Below are 16473 nucleotides of genomic sequence, written 5' to 3'. Positions count from 1 at the left end.
TGAGAATCCGTTAAATGCCAGATTCTGGGAATAGAATGGTAAATAAAGTCCCTACTCTCATGTGGCCTACTCCTAAATGAGGAGAACTGTAATAAACAAACAGTGATACAATATGATGTCAGAAAGTAAAGGTTGTGAAGAACAATAAAGCAGGGAGTGTGACCCCAGGTGTAGGAGGGCTTGCTGTTCTGAGTAAGGTGGTTGGAGACTTCTCTGAGTTGGGTGAGGAAGACGGTGAGCCCTGTCAGCACCCCACAGTGGGCTGTGCACAGAGGAAGCAGCTGGTGCAGAGGCTGAAGCGCAGGCTTATGTGGGGAGTGCCGTCATGACAGGGAAGCCTGCGCCGCCATGGAGAGAAGGGTGCAGTTCAGAGGGAAGGAGCGGTCGGAGTTGCAGAGGAGCAGGCCCCACGGTTTTGGAGGCATTGGTGGACTTAGGGCTTTATGCAGAGTGTGTTTGGAAGCAAGAGAGTGGCGTGGTGTGGTTTATTTTTTTCTTGTTGGTAGAAACAGATATTACAAAGGGCCATAGCTAGGAAATCTGGGTGCTGTGTGGGAAATGACATGAAGGCAATTGAAGAAGATGAGGAAAGGTGTGTCCTACATGGAGGGCAGACCCCCCCGATTTTGGATATCGACACGCTAGAAAGCTCCTGGGGCCCTGCAGCCTGGTTTGTGGACCCCAGACATCAGTGCTATTCTTCCCTCAGCCAGCACCTGTTCCCAGGAAAGGTGGAGGAGAGCCCTAGCCATTCATTTTCTCTGGACCTCTTCAGTTGGATAGGAAGGGCATAACCTATTGTGAATAATGAACTCCATTGCTTTTCCTTCCCAGAGACAACCCAGAAGCCACCCAGCAAATGAATGACCTGATCATTGGCAAAGTCTCCACAGCACTGAAGGGCCACTGGGCCAATCCGGATCTGGTGAGCAGGCCAGCTGCCCTCTCTGACTCCTGCCTTGCATCCCTTTTGCTCCGGCTTCTGCCCCCAAGCCCCACTGATGGAGACCAAGGAGGGAAGGAGGGGCACTCTTGGAGAGCTCATGTCCCAGGATGACTTCCTGGGGACAGTCTGTAGCACAGGGGTCTCCAGTACTGGTTTCCTCCAGTGGAGCTGTCCACAACCAGACATTTTAGCTAGGCTTCTTGGACTGGAGCTTGGACTGCCCTTTAGAGCCTTTTTGACACGTGTCTCTTCCTGCTGGCTTTCTAGGCAAGTAGCCTTCAGTATGAGATGCTGCTGCTAACAGATTCCATCTCAAAGGAGGACAGCTGCTGGGAGCTCCGGTTACGCTGTGGTGAGTTTGGGGAACATCTAGGTCAAGGCTTTTCCAGGAATGGAAAGGGACCGACAAGGCACAGTCCTGGCTGCAGAGGAGGAGAAGTGAAGGAAAGAGGGCATTTGGGCAGCCTCTGCTGGGGCAGGTGGCATGTATCTTGTGGTTGTGACTCTGCCTTTCCTGACCATCCTTAGCACTCAGCCTTTTCCTCATGGCTGTGAACATTAAGACTCCTGTGGTTGTTGAGAACATTACCCTCATGTGCCTGCGAATCTTGCAGAAGCTGATTAAACCACCTGCTCCAACCAGCAAGAAGAACAAGGTACTGGGCTAGGGGGCTCTTGGCACTGTGCCCTGCCTCCCTGAGGCCTCTGCCTTACTTTGAACCAAACTGCCTTTGCCTCAGTTCAGCAGAGATGGGTTGGGATTTGGCGGGGGGGGGGGGGGGGGGGGGATGTTTAGAGTAAAATAAGCATGAAAGTACATACACATAGGACACAGTCCTTGGAAGGACTATGCCTTTCTGAAGTCACATCAGATGACTTGCAGCTTGACATTGTGTTCTTTCCTGTCTTGTGTGTTTGCACCTGTACCATGGTGTAGTGGGGGCATCCCAGACCCTGAAATTGGCTTAGTTCCAATCCCTCCTCTTCTTTCTACTAGCATATGACCCTTGGATAAGTTACTTATGTTCCTCAGTTTCTCATCTGTAAAATGTAAAGCAGTCTGTACCTTGAAGTATTATGTAAAATAATGATTTAGTGAGTTCCTTGAATCTAAGGCCTGTCTTACTATAATTTTGTATTTCTACTACCTAATGTGGTATCTAGCGTATAATAGCTGCTCAGTAAATTATTAAATGAATAAAGCTAAGTTTTTGTCCTAAAATAACTATAGCTTAGCCACAGATTGACTTGCTTATTCAGCTTATAGAATATGTAGGCCTTAATTATTTCTCTTGGGCATGCCTGAGGCTATGTGCCTCCAACCAGCCCTGGGTTGGTTCTTAGGTCCATTAGATGGGCCAGGCCTTCAGCAAGTCAGAGTGTTGGTGATGGTGGGCTGTTTTCATGGCAGAAGATTGCTTTGTGGTTGCTGTGTACCAGGGGTTGTGGCTAGGCATCACAGTTTCTTGTGTTTCCCTTGTCCTGGTCTAACCTGCCTGTCTTGAGCAAAGACAAGGCTGGAGCACCCTCATTTCTTTTCTTTGATGAAGAATTATTTCCCCAGAGCTGATTCCTAGCTAATAAAATCAGTCCTTGAATGGAAAGAGGAACTTTGCCCAAACCCCATAAAACTGCCATTTTTTTCCACCATGTGAGGCAAAAGGAGATTTTCACAGAGTTACTTACCTCCTATGTACTGAAGCCCAGTGTTGATGTTTGCCTTTTGCTCAGGTTTAACCTGGAGAGAAGAGTAGTTCTGAAGATTTGGCTCACAGACCCCTGGGCATTCCTACGAGTTTCAGGGCATCTGTGCAGACAGAGCTGTTTTCTGGTTAGTGATGGCTCTCCACATTCTGTAGAGTGTGCAGTGAACCCTGGAAGATCTGTGCTTCTGGAAACTACAGATCAGCCTTGGGATGAGGTTAACATATGTGGCTATAGGACTGTCCATAGGAGGCCAGCTACACCTCCTCCTGCTCTGTAGAACTCAGGGATCTTAAGCTCAGTGTAGAGATGCTGCCGATAAATTGGATCAAGGTGGCTTAACAGGAATACATATTTTGGCCCAAAAGATACACATGTTGTTCCTCCTGATCTTCCTGCCATTGCACATCACTCCTTGGGAGTCAGTGCAGTTTCACTGGACTGGGAGTCAGGCGTGCTCTTGAACTTTCTCTCCTCGCTCTACTCGCTTCCTCCAGGACGTCCCTGTGGAGGCCCTCACCACGGTGAAGCCATACTGCAATGAGATCCATGCCCAGGCCCAGCTGTGGCTCAAGAGAGATCCCAAAGCATCCTACGAAGCCTGGAAGAAGTGTCTTCCCATCAGAGGTATGTCTGTCCAAGATATCAGAGCCTCTCCCTCCTGCCTTGGTCCTGATGGCCCCCCTTTTCAGTCACTTCCTTGTACTCACCTCTGTCTGCAATCCTTGGCCTTGCAGGGATAGATGGCAATGGGAAATCCCCCAGCAAGTCAGAGCTCCGCCATCTCTATTTGACCGAGAAATACGTGTGGAGGTGGAAGCAGTTCCTTAGCCGCCGTGGGAAGAGGACCACCCCCTTGGATCTCAAACTAGGGCATAACAACTGGCTTCGGCAGGTGAGTGGCTGCCTCCTGGTCCCTTGCCCACCACGCCCTGATCTCAGCAGTGTGTGTCTCTCTCCTCACCCAGTGTCTGTTCTGCTTTCTCTTCTTTCTCTTTGTTGTTCTTGTTTCCTTTTAAATAGTAGAGCTTCTTGGTTGTAACCACCAGCATGGTGGACTGGCCAAAACAGAACTTTCCTCTGCCTTTCTCATCAACCTCATTGTGCTGTCTGCCTCCCTCTCTGCTTAAAGGAGCTAAACCCCAGCACCTGTGCTCCTTTTCTTCATCTTTCTGTGTCTATTTTCCTTCCTTCCCCCTTCTTCCTAGCTAACGTTTTAAAGGCTTGAAATCATTGTTTTTTTTTCCATTATATGTTTCTCATTGATGAATAAACAAAATACTTTGTTTTAAATTCAATTAAAAGTATGCCCAAAACAATCAAAGTTTTTGCCAAGAAAAATGCCGGCTTAGCTTTTTCTCTTTTAGTTATCCTAGGTATGGTCTCCAGATCCCTTGGTGGAGAAATCTCCATGAAGAAGGGGGCTTTTTAGCTGCCTCTTTCTTAGTCTGCAGCAGTGGGTCCTGTGTTAGCCAGTGATTTGAACCTTTAGCCCTTTCCTAGAGAGGTTCCCAGAGGACTTCTGGATGGGTGGCAATTGATTGCCCTGCTGGGGCCTGTTTAGATAGGGTGTCCCTGAGCTGGTCCTTTCCCATGTCCTGTAGGTCCTCTTCACTCCAGCGACACAGGCTGCTCGGCAGGCAGCTTGTACCATTGTGGAAGCTCTAGCCACCATCCCCAGCCGCAAGCAGCAGGTTCTCGACCTCCTCACCAGGTACCGTTTCAGGATGGGATGCAGAGGGTGGTTAGATTTCATCTAGAACGGTTCCCTTGTTCCCAAGGGAATCCACAGATGAGGGCTTGGGAGCACACATGTATAACCCTCTCCTTGCCTATTGCAGAAACAACACAGGGTAAGAAGCTGCATTTTAGTGGTGGTAGCAGTAGTGATGTTGGCAGTAGTAGTATTTATTAAGATTTGTGAGCACACAAATGCTTATCATGCGTTATTTTATGTAATCTTTGTGGCACCAACACCAAAATATGAATGCTCAGAGTCCATGGCATTCATTCCTTGTGGTGCCCTGAAGGCTTTCCTTGATTCTCAGCTGTCCCCTTGCACCTTTAGAAGGAGGAGGAAGAGAGGCAAAGCAGAAGATGTGTAAGAGGGAGTGTTGGGTCCCTTAGAGAGCACTTCTCTAGCCATGTCCTGTCTCTTGATGCCAGTTACCTGGACGAGCTGAGCATAGCTGGAGAGTGTGCTGCCGAGTACTTAGCTCTCTACCAAAAGCTTATCACTTCAGCTCACTGGAAAGTCTACCTGGCGGCTCGGGGAGTCCTGCCCTATGTGGGCAACCTCATCACCAAGGTATTCTGCCCTCTTTCTCTAATTCTCATTCTATCATATTTCAATAGAAACTTTGCAAAGTTCTTTTTTGCTGAGGAAAAATACTGGTTGAAGATATTTTCAAGACAGCCTTTTCTGTCATACGACTGCAGCAGTCTGTTGGGCCTTTAGGCTGATTCCAGGTTTAAGCAGTCCTCTAACAGCACTGTAGCTGTCTGTGACTTCTTGGAAAGGAGCCCCAAGGGTTAGAAGGAGGAGACGCCACTCCTGAGTGCCTTTGGTTGGTGTTGCAGGCTCCTTGGATGGCGGTACTGGGATCATTGACAGTGCTGTCACACTGTGCTTGTCATCCTGTTTAGGAAATAGCCCGCCTGCTGGCGCTGGAGGAGGCCACCCTGAGCACTGACCTGCAGCAGGGCTATGCCCTCAAAAGTCTCACAGGTAGAGCCACCTGGCCCTTCCATTAGGGCAACCTGGGTATGTTTTAAGGACTGACACTTAGTTTCTGGGTGTTGAGTCAACTCTCTTCCCTCTTGTGCTGACTATGGTACAGATTTAAGCTCTGCATTTTTCCCCTCATTGATGACTTTGCACTTTTGAGCTCCTGTTCACTATTTACCAATTTGATTCATTGAACATGTGCTGTGTGTCATCCACAAGGATAGATTTGCCCTGGGCTTTGAGTTGCTCATGATCTTTGGGTGACACAGGTCTTCCTTGCTTATATTCTCATCCAGAGCTCTTGCAGCATTATTTTCCTCTCCCCACAGGCCTTCTCTCCTCCTTTGTTGAGGTGGAATCCATCAAAAGGCACTTTAAAAGTCGCTTGGTGGGTACCGTGCTGAATGGATATCTGTGCCTGCGAAAGCTGGTGGTGCAGAGGACCAAGCTGATTGATGAGACACAGGATATGCTGCTGGAGATGCTGGAGGACATGACCACAGGTAGCACTTCCCAGGGACTGGAGCCCAGGCTCACACACCCCTCCTATGCTGGCAAAGTACATGATTCTGATGTCCCCAAGTGCCACAGAGCTAGAGAAGGGTTGGCAAACATCTCCCCACATTCACGGAGAGAAACCCGTCTCTTAAAAGCACTGGTTCTTAGAACTTGACTGTCAACTTGGACTTGATATGTCACGCTCTAGAGCAGGAAGGGGCCAGGAGTTCTCCGACTGGTGTTTTTAATCAGCCTAGAAAAGTCTCAGCCCTTGTCTCTTTGCTCAACTCTGTTCTCCATCTTCCTTGGCACTGCATTCCCACCCAGTCATCCTCGTTCCTCCACCTGTCTTCCATGGCGTTCATCTCATGGTGTGTTTGTGCTGTGCTTTGGATAATTTCTTCAGGTTTTGTTTTTTTTTTTTTTTTTTTTTTTTTTGCTATGTGTAATTTGTTTAATCTATCAGTAGTTTCTTTTAGTTCTAGATTTTATAGTCTTTTATTTTTTATTCATGTCTCACATCTCTTTTAATAAATAACCTTTAAGCATGTTAAACACATTTGTTTCTGATAATTCTAAAATTTGAAATTTTCATGGCTCTAGTGCTGCTGTTTGTTATTCAGGTTCTTGTATAATGTCTTAAGTCTTATCGTATTTTGTGATTTTTTTTTTTTTTTTTAACTGTGACCTTGTATTTCTCAGATTTATTGTGGAACCTCTTTAGGACTCATTCCCAGATGTATTTCTCTAGAGAGGGTTTTATAATTGCTTCTGTGAGGCATCCCAGGGCACTACCATTCCAGAGCTACCTCAAAGAAGCCCTCAGTTTCAGGGTTTTCAGTCTTGGGTAGCAGCAAGTTTGAACCACAGACCCCTTCAAGCAATAGTTTGTTGTAGTTCTCAGAGGAGATTTGCACCCCTACTCAAATAGTACCATATTTTAAGTAGAGTGAAACAGACATTATTACCCGTGTACGTATATGACTGGCAGACCAATGTGATCCTATAATATGTACAATCAGAAAAATGAGAAATTACATTCCATTTATGTATGATCTATCAAAATGTATAAATGCATTCTACTGTCATGTACAACTAATTAGAACAATTTAAAAATTAATTTTTTAAAATGCCATATTTTAAGGAAAGAAAATTTATTTTTGTTATTTGGATGGAAGAACAAGAACGGTATTTCTAGTTGACCCTTATGCCAAGAGTAGGATGATGGGTTTGTGTGGGAGGTGGTGGTGAAGGATTTCCTGCTGTAGTCCTTGCATTGGCAGGTCCAGGGCTCCATACCCAGCTTTCAGATTGGGGTAGATTGTGGAAACCAAAGCTCAAGGCCAAAACCACCTTGGCATTTTGCTCATCTCCTTGGGTTCCTGATTTCTCAAAGATTTTGGCTTTTGGTTCTTCTTGTTAGTGCAGCAGTTCACAGATATGTACTCATTCAACATTTTAAAATTGCTTTTAAGCAGCGGGAAGTGGGGAGTAGTTCTGGGAACCTTGCTTGCTGTACTGTAAAATGAAGTCCTTTTGATGCCACTTTCATCATGCCATGCTGAACTGGCTGGCGACCTTGTGGTGCCACCCTTTTAAAGACCATATTTCTTCCCCATTAGGTGACTTAACGTTCTCTTTGGCTTTTAGAGGTCAGTCTATTTAATCTTTTAGAAAGAAGCTTAAAACTGTATCCACCCTTTGATTTGACTGGTATACAGTTAGGATTATTAATTGATTTGGTCCTGAGATGTGTTTTTGGCAAGGGGATGCTAAGTTGAGTAAGGCATACGTAGTCAGTTCCTCTCCATAAGGAGGTCATACCCTCAAGAGAAAGCAGCACACATACAGAGCTAAGCAGGGTGCAGTGTGTTGATCTGGGTGTTAAGGATGTCTAATCAAATGTGTCTGATTATAGAACCAGTCAGCATCAGGTTTCCAATGAACTGTTGATATTGCCATGTAGAACACGTAAAGACATAACTAGGCAGAAAGATGTCAGTGATGGTACTTTTTTGAAAGCCTTGTCTCCATTCTTGTTGGTGAAGCTCTTTCCTAATTAACTTGGCCGCGTTGATTTTGGCAGGTACAGAATCAGAAACGAAGGCCTTCATGGCTGTGTGCATTGAGACAGCCAAGCGCTACAACCTGGATGACTACCGGACTCCTGTCTTCATCTTCGAGAGGCTCTGCAGCATCATTTATCCTGTGAGCAGCATGGTGCTCCCTGTGGCCCTCAGCTGTCAGCACAAGCCATGGTTCTGAAGCCTCTTGGGAATTCATGAGAGTCCTTAGGGAATGTTGCCACATGTGAACCTTTAGTCAGCATTGTAGGAAGATCCACTGACACAGAACAGAAGCAACCTCATGTTCAATCCAGTGGTCTTCCTTGGTTTTACTTCTTAGATTCTAGGTTAAGATTAGTCTATATTTTTTAATTGCCAAAAAATCTCATTGCTTATCAATCCAGCATGCTATTGGAAAAAGCAGTTTTGAACAAGAGCATAAAGGCATTTCCCCTTCTTTCCTTCCTTCCCTACAGCCCCTCATTTTGTGCACATAAAGTACATGTGTCTTTTCTCCCCAGCCTGAGCTATGTGGAAGCACAGTGCGAACCAAAGACCCCTTCTTGCTATTGAGGAAGGAAGGATGGAAAACCTCAGTCTCCTCAGACAGCAATGAGAGGGCACTGGGGCTGGGCATACAGAGTGTATGTCATATAGAGAGGCTCTCTTCTCACTTCAGGTCTTCAGTGACACTTGCACAAGACGAGCACGTCACTCCTTATCTGCTTATTGTGTTAGGCTTCCTCTCCTAGTCCACCCTGAGTGTCGGAGAAGATATTTGATATTTAAGGCCATTTGGATTGTATTTGGCCATTTAGAATGACCTGTGAACTTCCTGTGCTTTATAGTTTTCATGTGTAAGGGCTGGATGCATTTGGCATGTTCTCTTGGGGTGTCCGTAGAATAGTGTAGCATGGTATAAATCTCTGCTTCTGCTGTCCCTTCTGATACGTCCTTCTCTCTCTCCTTTAGGAGGAGAATGAAGTCACTGAGTTCTTCGTGACCCTTGAGAAGGATCCCCAACAAGAAGACTTCTTACAGGGCAGGATGCCTGGGAACCCATATAGCAGCAATGAGCCAGGCATTGGGCCACTTATGAGGGATATAAAGAACAAGATTTGCCAGGACTGTGACCTGGTGGCTCTCCTGGAGGATGACAGTGGAATGGAGGTAGTGGAGGAGGACAGTCTGCGGTGACTCGGAGGGTGGGCCGGGATCAAATACAGCTGATGTCCTACATAGCTGATTAGCCTTGGGAAGGTAGCCGGCTTCAGCCTCCTCATCTGTAAAGTGGGCTTAATGATTCCCACCTTTTGCCCTGCTGGGTTTTACAGTTAATTACCCATGAATGTTCTGCCCAGGGCCTGGTGTGGAATAAGCACGTGGTTAATGGCTTTTGTTTGTAGTGGAGATATGTTTCCATTATCATTGTTGCTTCTGGCAGAGATATCTGAGAGATTCCAAGTTTCTGGCGCTCCCAGAATCCTGGCATTTTAGCACCTGTGTAAGGCATTGTGTCTGATACCTTCTGGCAGACAGCCTCTGGGGTTTGGCATTTAAATGCACATTGTGAAGAACATGTTGAATAAAATGAAACATTGCTTTTTTTTTTTGTTACTAAAGTCAGCTCAAGATAGAAGGTCTTCAGCAGGGGTTTCTAAGCTGGAGTCCATGATTGGGTTAGTTTGTCCCTGAAACTGCACAAAATGCTGGCTGTTGTACACGTATGTGCAGGTTTTGGAGCAGGAGTTTGATGGGAGAGGTCCACAACACCCAGAAATTCTGAATTACGAACCACTGCTGTAAGATGTTTTTGATGTTGGGACTTAATTGCCTTACAGTTATTTGGAATAACATCCTCATCTTTTCTCTTCAGCTTCTAGTGAACAATAAGATCATTAGTTTGGACCTTCCTGTGGCTGAGGTTTACAAAAAGGTCTGGTGTACCACAAATGAGGTATGTGCGTGTTTTCTTGCTCGGAGGTGTGGGTGTCCTTCTCTGACCTAACAGACTTGTACCAGGAGGGGCCATCATGTGTCAACACTTACCCAGCTTAGAGGACACTTAGGGGCTTTGTTTCCTCTGTGATTATGGAGAATGAACTAGTCATCTAGTCTGCTTTTGGAGGCATCTGACTAATGAAGATCAAAGAGCATTTGATAATGAAGAAAGCACGAGCATTTTCTCCCTGTCCAAGATCTCGAGTCCCAAAGATCTGAGACCAGGTGGCGTTTTCTGAGGCCGTGCTGTGACGGAGATGCCAGCTGTCTTGAACTTCGTAGACCTCCTCAGAGTTGTTCAGCTGTCACAGGCCCACTCCCTCATCAAAAGGGTTTTCCAGTAGCTGGGTCAGGAAGTGTTGTTCCTGTTTTACTCCTTGGGGGGACTGAGACTCAAATAGGGGAAGCAAAGCAAATACAGTGCTGTGGTGCTTTTGGTCACCTTGATGCTTTTTGTCCTCTTAGGAAAGTCTTAGACATTTCACTTCCCCTTTCCTTCTTTCCATGTTTCTTTCTCTCTGGTCTTCTTTCTTCTCTTCCTATGTCCTTCCTTCTCCATTTTTCTATGTTCCCATCCTTTTTCTTTTGTCTCTGCTGGGGGTCTTTAGTAAACATCAAAATACTTAACTTAATTATAGCAAAGTAGTGTACTAGTGAAGCATAGCAAACTTTTTTGTTTTATTTATTTGTTTGTTTATTTTGTGGTACTAGGGATTGAAGCTAGGACCTGGAGAATGCTAGGCAAGTGCTCTACCACTGAACCACATTCCAGCCCTTTTTATTTTGAGACAGGATGTCACTGAGTTACCCAGTCTGGCCTAGAACTTGCCATACTCTTGTCTTAGCCTTCCTTTCAAGTAGCTGAGATTACAGGCATGCACTGCCATCCCTGGCACAGCAGATTTTTAAAATACTTAGTCCCAAATATTTCTGTAGGGAAATAAATTGGTAATACACTGTACCTTTTGGCCTTTGACTTGACATGCATTTTTGCCTCTCTCCTTTCTGTTTTCCCACTATGCCAGGAATCTTGGTCCTGTTTCCTGTTAGTCTGTTGCCATTTGGGTAAATGTAGCACTATTGAAAGAGGGACAGGCAGAAGACTGCCCCAGTCATTATATCTTGCCAGTAACTTATTAGCATCCAAGTGGAACAATACAGGCTTAATCCCTAATGCATATATACCCATTTATATATCTATATAAATGAAGATTAAGCATCTGTGGGCACTCTTGTAGGTGGTGATAGTACACCAAAGAATGCATGTAAGCTTCTCCCCTTTTGAACCATGAAGTCATATTTAGGTTGAGAATCATTCATTCTTCATGTTGGTGTGCTTACTTTACTGAGGGGTTCTGGACTATTCCAGAATTCATGGTAGTTTTTATCTGGGCCTTCAACTTCCTGTCCCTCCTTTACCCTCCATTTGCCTGATAAACAGCCCATCTCTTTAACTACTTTCTGGTGTCTCTGTTGTCTGTGGTGGTTCTCTCTGAGGAATCCCCTCTGGGCTTCCCTAGATGGAGGCCCTTATGGAACTGACCTTTCTGACGGACTCTTGTTCTAAAGCTGTGCGTGGCCTTGGAAGCAGGTGGATGCCATTGGGGTGGTACCCATTCACCACTTCTTGAGAAGCAAGCTCCTGCTTCTCACCTCCAAACCAAGTGCACCTGTGCTGGGGTGCCTAGCTCAGTGCCTGGCACCATGTGGACTCGCACAGGGGCTCATTCCTCACCATTCTAGTTAGGCTGTGGGTGTAGGTGTGGAGCAGTCTGGTCGAACCCTCTCCTTGTGTGGTAATATGGAGATTTCACACACTCCCAAGTAGAGACCGATTGGTTCTCATTTCTCCCTTGGTGCCTGAGACCTGCACTGAAGCTCTTTGGTGTAAATGAACTTGCTTGTCATGGTTCTCTGGGTAGTAGTCCCAGGAGTTGGCGTTTTTCCTGAGCAAGGCATAGGCTTAGAATTAGACTGGTGCATACAGCTGGATAACTGAACAAGCTGTTGAGTCTGGTACAAAAGGATAATGTAAAGTGCTTAATTAGCATAGGACCTACTTAACCCTCAATAAATAGTTGTGGTGAATGAGATAGTAATGTAAAGTCTTTACACAGTGCTTACCCTGCCGTAGACACTGGGCTGCTTCCTTTCTCCTAAGGGAATTATAGTGCATTTGGAGTCTGGGAGACCTGGTTCCCAGAAAACTGAAAAGCAGAGGTGCTTCACATTGCCAGGGCATTAAGCATGACAGGTTGCCAGGTCCTTTGCATTTTTCTCGGCTTATTTACAAGTACCTTTCTCTAACTTTCTCTGCTCAGGGAGAGCCCATGAGAATTGTTTATCGAATGCGGGGGCTGCTGGGTGATGCCACGGAGGAGTTCATTGAGTCCTTGGACTCTACCACAGGTACCGTCCCTTTCACCCACAGTGCTGCACATTGAACTTGGGGTTTCAGACCACATTGTCATGTTCAGGAATTTGGGTATTCTCAGCAAATACTCTCTTATACTCTGCGTGAGAGGTGTGGAGTTACGTCTCCATTGAGGAAAAATGCACATCAAGGCCTGATTTCAACACATCTGAAGGTTGAGAACAATCAAGCTTTTAGGGGGAAAATGCAGTTAGCGACAAATTTGAAATCAGTTTTATTTTTGCCCTGGTCCCCCACTTCCCCACCGTTGGTGATAGTGATTACTTGTATGTTCCTGTTTGAGTAAGTGATTTTAATTGACTGGAACCTTAAGAAAAGCTCCTATTGGAAATGATGTTGTGTGGTTTAGTATCCAGTAGTGACTCTTTTTAGTGGCTACTCTTCATTGGAGATAGGGAAAAGGGCCTTCAGCTCTCGACCTGGAAGAAGGCAGTTTCATTCTGGGGATTCTGTTTTCTCTGTCTTCACCCGCCTCCGTGGCTTTTCTTCTCTTCCAGATGAAGAAGAAGATGAAGAAGAAGTGTATAAGATGGCTGGTGTGATGGCCCAGTGTGGGGGCCTGGAATGCATGCTTAACAGACTGGCAGGAATCAAAGATTTCAAGCAGGGGCGCCACCTTCTAACAGTAAGTCAGGGCAGCAAGGCTGGAAGGAGAGGCCTCTGTGCAGGGCAAATCTGTGGCTGTTGGTGCCACTTAACCCTAGAGGGCAGCATGGTGCCATGGATCAGTGCAGGACCTGGTAGTTCCCTGCACCCTCTGAGTCTGCGACCCCCATTCCTCTTTCCTGGCTTACTTCCCAAGCACCCAGTGTCATGGAAGCCTCTAGTACTTCTTCAGTCATCTATGGGACCAAGATCTCATTGTTTTCATCCAGTTAACTGCACTGTGTCAATCATCATTGATCATTATTTTTTATTGCTTTTAAAATGGATCTTCTAATATAACTATTTTCTCACACTGTATGATTTTGTTTGGAGGTTTTTCTAGTTATTTTGTTAGTCAGAATTACAGGATTCCAGAGGTATCGCAGATATTTCACTACTATTTTTATCCCTCTGTACACGAGGCTCAATATTACCGTGTCTCTTTTAAATGACCTGCCTGGTGCTGAGCTCCCACAGTCTCTAGGAACTCTGGCATCAGTGTGTTTATCATTGGTTTAGGGTCTTAGTGTTGAAATTTTCCCAAGATAGAAAAATAGCACCTGTCCCATTAGGAACTAGTGTCACCACCATCATTTAGGGATGACAGAAATAAGCTCAGCTTTGGGGTGTGGTCTCTGGAGAACATTGCTCTTTTAAGTGCCAGCCTGTTAAGAGCCCCACCACCTTACCATGTTCCCTCAATGTTCACTGCCCTGCCACCCCCTGCATTTCAGGAGTACCTACTCATTACGCATAAACCCTCTGGGACCTTCATTCTTGCTGGCCCCACATCTTGTGGACATTATCATGGGTTTTGACTGGCTTCTCTTGTCAGGTGCTGCTGAAGTTGTTCAGTTACTGTGTGAAGGTGAAAGTCAACCGGCAGCAGTTGGTCAAGCTGGAAATGAACACTTTGAATGTCATGCTGGGAACTCTAAACTTGGTAAGGAGTTGAGGCTTCAGATGATGAAGAGGGAGCATTAGCAGATCTGGGTTGAGGGTCGGGGGAATCTTCAGTTGTGGCTAGGTGAAATGGACTTACTGACTGGTAGAGAAGCATGAGTTCTTCAGGTGCCCCTCTCCTCCTGCTGACTTTTGCCTGTGCTCTTGCTGTGGCACCCCAGACCTTCCTCATTCCTTTTCTGAATTCACATGAGAGATGCAAGGAAGGCAGTCCCTGAAACAGACTGTATGCCACAGAAAAGTAGTAGAAAAGTAGTACTCCTCTCCTCTGGGCATCCAAGAAAGAGACCTGAACGTTTTCATTGTCCTCAAAAACCCACATACTTGTCTCCTTCTCAGAATAGGCACATGCTATATGCTCAGACTGTCTCTGGGAATTAAGGCCATGGAGGGCATCAGATGTTGTCAGCAAATGGTTGTATCCTGAGAGTGTCTGGGTCTCCTTCTTCTACAGGCCCTGGTAGCTGAGCAGGAAAGCAAGGATAGTGGGGGTGCGGCTGTGGCTGAGCAGGTGCTTAGCATCATGGAGATCATTCTAGATGAGTCCAATGCCGAACCCTTAAGTGAAGACAAGGTGAGTATAGGGCCCAGTCTCTCCCCAACAGACACTGGGAGTCAGCCCCGTGTCATTCCAGCAGCAAGCATGCCTGTGTCTTAGCCAAATTGAACACAGAATGACTGAGCCCTCTCAAGTCATGGGAATGGCAGGGTTCAGCTATGGTGACATTATTGTATTAGAGCTGAAACCTTTATATTCAGAAGAAACAAAACTGCTAAGGATGTTCTTTTACTAAAAAAGTGCCCCTTGATGGGATCTGGGCATGTCTTAGCTGATAGACAGGGACCTTAGTCCACCCTTCATTTCTCAATTGAGGAAACCTTACACCCAGAGAAATGAAATGAGCTGTTCAATGTCCTGTAGTTAATTACTGGTGGATTTGGGCTGGTGCTAGTGATTTGGCCAGAAATGAGCCCAGATGAATGTTCAGCCATCTGCCTTCTCTGGGAGGAGGGGAGATTATACTGGTTTATTTTGACCTGAGACTGTTGAAAGAGCATCCCAGAAACTTAGAAACTAATTTATCAAGTGAAACTCGTCCTGTTCATTGTTGTCCTGAAAGTGTTGAAAACCGGTTCTTCTTTGTCTGATGGGAGTGGATGACCTTTAGGGATCAACTGTTGACTACACAGTCCTGACTTCATCCTTTTCTCTTTTACAGGGCAACCTCCTCCTCACAGGTGACAAGGATCAACTCGTGATGCTCTTGGACCAGATCAACAGCACCTTCGTTCGCTCCAATCCTAGTGTTCTCCAGGGCCTGCTTCGTATCATCCCATATCTCTCCTTTGGAGAGGTAGAGAAAATGCAGATCCTGGTAGAGCGGTTCAAACCGTACTGCAACTTTGATAAGTACGTGAGAGTCCCCACAAAACCCTGAACTTGTTCTGTGAGACCCAAGAAGGAACACTGAATTTCTGTTGGATTGTTGTGTCCTTGTTCTGGCTTTTAAGGGATTCAGTCTAGTGGGGGGGCAGGCAACAATTAAAATATATTGTGTTAAAGTAGAGAAGGTAAAGTGGTTTGTGAGGTGGAAGGGGGCATGACAAGGTGGAGCCCTGTGCGCAAAGCTTGAAAATGCGAAACTCAGTATTATGAGTTTGGGCACAAAGCAGGTAAGAGGGAGAGTGGCACAAGTCAGGTCCAAGGGTTCTTATGTCACTGTGGAATTTGGACTCAACCATAGAGGTGGTTGATGAATGACATGGTGGGTTTTTGTTCTGCCTTCACACCTTCAGACTCTGCTTTCTGCTCCTAGGTATGATGAAGAGTACAGTGGCGATGATAAAGTCTTTCTGGACTGCTTCTGCAAAATCGCAGCTGGCATCAAGAACAACAGCAATGGGCATCAGCTGAAGGATCTGATCCTCCAGAAGGGAATCACCCAGAACGCACTAGACTACATGAAGAAGCACATCCCTAGTGCCAAGAAGTGAGAAGCTCTCCCCCAGGGATTGGGCTTCCCTCCCTGTGCTTGGTCTGCTCTGTCACCATCTTGGTGCAAAGCTTTGTGCCTGTTGCTCTCCTTGGGGGCCTCCCTCCCTTCGGAAACTATCAGGGTGACCACGCAACAACTACAGACTCCTTAAGGAAAGGATGGTAGCTTGTTTGTTTTCTCTTCAGACTCGTCACTTCTCTCTAGTTTCTCAACTGAGCTGGGTGGTTCTTAATGATTCTTTGTGACATTCTTGGAGGGTCTGGTTTAAATCAGCATTGGGAAAGCCAGGTGTGGTAGTACAGGCCTGTAATCTGAGTGACTGAGGAGGCTGAGGCAGGAGGATCACAAGTTCAAAGCCAGCCTCAGCAACTTAAGAGATCTTGTCTCAAAAAATAAAAAGGACTTTGGATGCAGCTCGGTGGTTAAGTTCCCCTAGGCTCAACCCCTGGTACCAAAAAACTAAGCAAATGAACATGTAGTCCCTGGAGTGT

The 16473-nt window shown here is 46.0% G+C and overlaps 1 protein-coding gene across 18 annotated transcripts in view; it reads left to right on the top strand.

The window, feature by feature from the left end:
- The window catches only part of UBR4 (ubiquitin protein ligase E3 component n-recognin 4), a 132414-nt gene that overhangs the window by 98417 nt on the left and 17524 nt on the right, over positions 1-16473 (top strand). For all 18 annotated transcript variants that reach the window (XM_079146917.1, XM_079146922.1, XM_079146910.1 and 15 more), the window contains 18 exons: positions 835-925; positions 1214-1298; positions 1475-1602; positions 3148-3277; positions 3388-3545; positions 4255-4364; positions 4817-4958; positions 5297-5378; positions 5708-5881; positions 7963-8084; positions 8915-9112; positions 9819-9899; positions 12265-12352; positions 12875-13002; positions 13858-13965; positions 14440-14559; positions 15206-15396; positions 15803-15976. In XM_079146917.1, the coding sequence (XP_079003043.1) occupies positions 835-925; positions 1214-1298; positions 1475-1602; positions 3148-3277; positions 3388-3545; positions 4255-4364; positions 4817-4958; positions 5297-5378; positions 5708-5881; positions 7963-8084; positions 8915-9112; positions 9819-9899; positions 12265-12352; positions 12875-13002; positions 13858-13965; positions 14440-14559; positions 15206-15396; positions 15803-15976 (2310 nt within the window). The remainder of the gene's footprint in view (positions 1-834; positions 926-1213; positions 1299-1474; positions 1603-3147; positions 3278-3387; positions 3546-4254; positions 4365-4816; positions 4959-5296; positions 5379-5707; positions 5882-7962; positions 8085-8914; positions 9113-9818; positions 9900-12264; positions 12353-12874; positions 13003-13857; positions 13966-14439; positions 14560-15205; positions 15397-15802; positions 15977-16473) is intronic.

This window comes from Sciurus vulgaris (assembly GCF_902686455.1).
Source record: "Sciurus vulgaris genome assembly, chromosome: 1".
NCBI classification, from domain to species: domain Eukaryota; kingdom Metazoa; phylum Chordata; class Mammalia; order Rodentia; family Sciuridae; genus Sciurus; species Sciurus vulgaris.
The sequence above is the reverse complement of the archived record's forward strand: the minus strand, read 5'-3'. Positions and strand labels throughout refer to the sequence as shown.